This window comes from Nematolebias whitei, chromosome 12 (genome assembly GCF_014905685.2).
Source record: "Nematolebias whitei isolate Nwh7 chromosome 12, NemWhi1, whole genome shotgun sequence".
NCBI classification, from domain to species: Eukaryota; Metazoa; Chordata; class Actinopteri; order Cyprinodontiformes; family Rivulidae; genus Nematolebias; species Nematolebias whitei.
The window spans coordinates 47214843-47218256 of record NC_056509.1 but is presented as its reverse complement, the minus strand read 5'-3'; the positions used below and the strand labels follow the sequence as shown (position 1 = coordinate 47218256).

At 44.5% G+C, this 3414-nt stretch overlaps 1 protein-coding gene across 1 annotated transcript in view; it reads right to left on the bottom strand.

Annotated features, from left to right (window-relative positions):
• zbtb25 (zinc finger and BTB domain containing 25) overlaps nt 1–1259 on the bottom strand; it is a 6721-nt gene extending 5462 nt beyond the window's left edge. Inside the window, exon 1 of the mRNA XM_037686008.1 lies at nt 1087–1259. Within this exon, the coding sequence (XP_037541936.1) occupies nt 1087–1259 (173 nt within the window). The remainder of the gene's footprint in view (nt 1–1086) is intronic.
• Between the last annotated feature and the right edge of the window lie 2155 nt (nt 1260–3414).

The following is a 3414-nucleotide window of genomic DNA, read 5'->3' as shown; positions in this document are numbered from 1 at the left end:
TACAGTTAACTCAGCTGAAAAATCATAAAAAGACTAAATTATTGGATCTCAGGAATATTTCCCTCCAACATTTTTTAAAGAACAGACACAGCCTTTAGTTCAACTTTAACCCACAGATGAACAAATCACTAAACAAGAATTACACTTTAATCAAAGCTAAAAATAATTTTAAAATATCTGTAAATAATTTAAAAAATGCATTTCTAAATTGAACAGTAAAAGTGCACAATGAGTGCAAATACATCAAATGATGAAGAAAATGTATAAAAATTTAAATATAGATGTTTTTGTAAAATCTGGTTCATCAGAGATTTAATGGTGAACTAAAGTTCAATAAAAGTTCATTAGCAGGATTTTTATATATATATATTAGTTTAATTTGATAATTCAATAATCTTTATTCTTTTTAATTTACCAGAAACTTCAAAATAAATTCTCACCCCGTGCTGAAACCTGTTTCCATGGTTTCAGCGCCACCAGCTGGTGAGGCGGTGACGTCAATTTGAACCCCGCCCACTAAAACCGGTACTGAAAGTATAATGGAAACACAGCGTGTACCGAACAGAGTCGAGGTGAACTGGGCTGAAGAGGACCGGTGGAAAAGGGGTTCTCCTGTGTGTGGTTCAATTTCCGGGTCCCCTCGCGGGGGCGGACCGGCCATCGGGGCACCGGGACACTTCCCGGCATCTGGCCCGCTCAGCGTTCACCGAGGGGGACTAAAGGCTCGGGTCGGGTCGGGCTTGATTATTTCAAATAAACAATCCATGCCATCAATCAGCCAATCGTGTGTCGTGCACTATCTTACGCTAAAAACCCGCGACATAGTGAGTCCGCAAAAGTCGAACCGCGAAGAATCGGGGGACGACTGTGTTTCATTTGTAGCTCAGATGAGTCGGATGTTCTGTCTCTGTGGAACCACTTGGACCTGTCCAACGTGCACAGATTTGTGGTCTCCAACTGTAAATCGATGAAATGTGTGTAAACCAAAACTGAGCCACAAAACCTGATCGGGTCTGGGTCTGCTGGAGTCCTGAACCACTGAGGTTAATGTGGGACTGTGACCTGTGCCGTCAGGTGTGCTCGTACCTGGACTGGTGGATGAAGATCATCTTGAAGTAGTTGGAGAAGGAGGCCAGCACGGCTCGGTGAGCTTTGAAGTAAACGTTCCCGATGGCGACGGTGCAGTCGCACAGGAAGCCGAACTCTCTCTGCACGTTGAGCTGCTGCAGCAGGAAGAGGCTGTGGGACGGCACCTCCATGACCCGTCTGCAACACACGCACACGCACGCACACACGCACGCGCACGCACACGCACACACACACACACACACAGGAGTTGGGCTTGGTCATTTAATTCCTGAGCGTGACCTTGCTCACGCCTACATGCCGCCGCACATCAAAACTGAAGCCGTTTATTTTTCGTTCTCACGTTGACGTATGTGGCGGCAGCCATGTTGGATTGTGACGTGGCGACCCAGTTGTGAAACGAGCGTTTCTTCCTCCGAGGTGCAGCCACGCACTCCACTGGAAGTTAACGCCTCACTTACCAAGTCCTCATGCTCACAACGTGCACGGACGGACAGATGGACGAAGTATTTCTGATTCTTCGCTCTGCGGCGGGGACTAAAACGTGTGATCAGAATCTGATTTATTTCCTCGTTTACACAAAATAAACAGAAAACAAAGTTGCGCACGAACGCCGCGGGTTATAAACCTGCAAATATTAAAGCAAACGTGCAAAAGTGTTAAAAAGAAGCAGGTTTTAGTTTTAAATAAAATGTGTTTTAGTTGAATCAGCTGCATCTCGTCTTCAGCAGCAGCTTAACCAAATATCAGAATGATTCAAAAAATTATTTAAATAATTAAAAATATAATTATTAAATTTTCTTTCTAAATTTCATACTTGTTTTTATTTTGATTTTGACTCAGCTGTTCCGACAGAACTACAACAAAAAGTCTCATCTCGCTGCTAAAACTAATTTCTTTAATAAATAATTTAATTTATATACTGTTCCTAAAATGTTTTATTTTTTCACAGCATGGTCTCGTTCGGGTCAAAGGTCAGGAACTCTCTGAAGGAACTTCATGTGAGTTTTAAATTTAAATCTGTTGAGAAACCACCGAGTGACGATGAAAAATAAAAAATTAAAGTTGGTGTAAAAACTTTGATGAATTCTCTTTTTGAGCGTTGAGTTTGTTTTTTAATAAAACGTCGGGTCACCTGTCTGAAGCTGCCTCAGGTGAGGTTCCAGCATCGGTTGCCATGGTGACCGCGTCACATCCTGATCTGAGGTTTATCTGGTTATTTCTGCTGCACGTGGCAGATCTGATGGTTTGAACACACCTGTCTGACCTGACGCAACGCATACAGGTGTTCTAGTGCACGTGACCATACCTGCACCTCACACTGGAACACAACATGTTTGTCTCTGCGGACACGTGCACGCTGGACACCTGTCCAGGCCAGCTGCTGCTCACAGCATCCCCAAGCAGGCTCCGCCCACCTCCAACCTGAGAGGCCCCGAACACCTGGAGACGTGACCTCTGACCTCCGTGAAGGTCACCTGCAGGACCGGAGCGCGCGCACGCACAGAGGAAGAGGGCTGAGATGGTCTTCAACCAAAACGGTCCGTCTGAACCGTCGCAGCTCGGCGCGTGCACGTCCGGCCGCTCTCATCCAGCCTCCATCCCACATCCACACACACACACGCACGCCCCCATCACCAACACCGGGCACACACAGAGGCGCGCCAGCACGCGCCTTTGTGTGTCACAGTCTGCGCGTGTCGCGCACGCGCTCCGTTAATCAGCCTCTTACCGCAGAAACGAGCAGATTGTCTCCAGGAGCCGATTTGTTGCTGCAGACAGGGTCTCGCGACGAGCCGCGCCGAGTCTCGCGAGAGGACGGGTCAAAGGGGCTGTCACGTGATCCGGAAGTGTCAATCAAAAGCTGCATGTCTGTGTCAATCAAAGCTGCTGATGTGGATCATTCAGAATAAATGAAAACTTGTGTTTTAGATCACAGATTAAATAATAATCCTGAGAGATTATTATTTCACCTGAATGTTCAGGAGCAGCTCGTTCTGGGTAAAATGTCAGGTTGGTTTAATATTTAATGTAAATAAAACTGATTCATAAGATGTTAAACTGATTAAAACAAACATGACAGTCAACATGTCGAAGCTTGTTGGGATTTAAAAAGCTGTTTATAAAATAAAACAAAAATAAATATTCACAGAGAAAACAACAAATGTGTCGCCCACCAAGATACAAGCAACCGAGTTTATTCAGAGCCAGAAGACATTTATGTGGAATAAATCAAGAATAAATCAGCTCTAACATGATCCTGTCATGAGTCAATGTTAAATATTAAGCTATTTAATTAAATCTCTCAGGACATTTTTTTTAAATTAT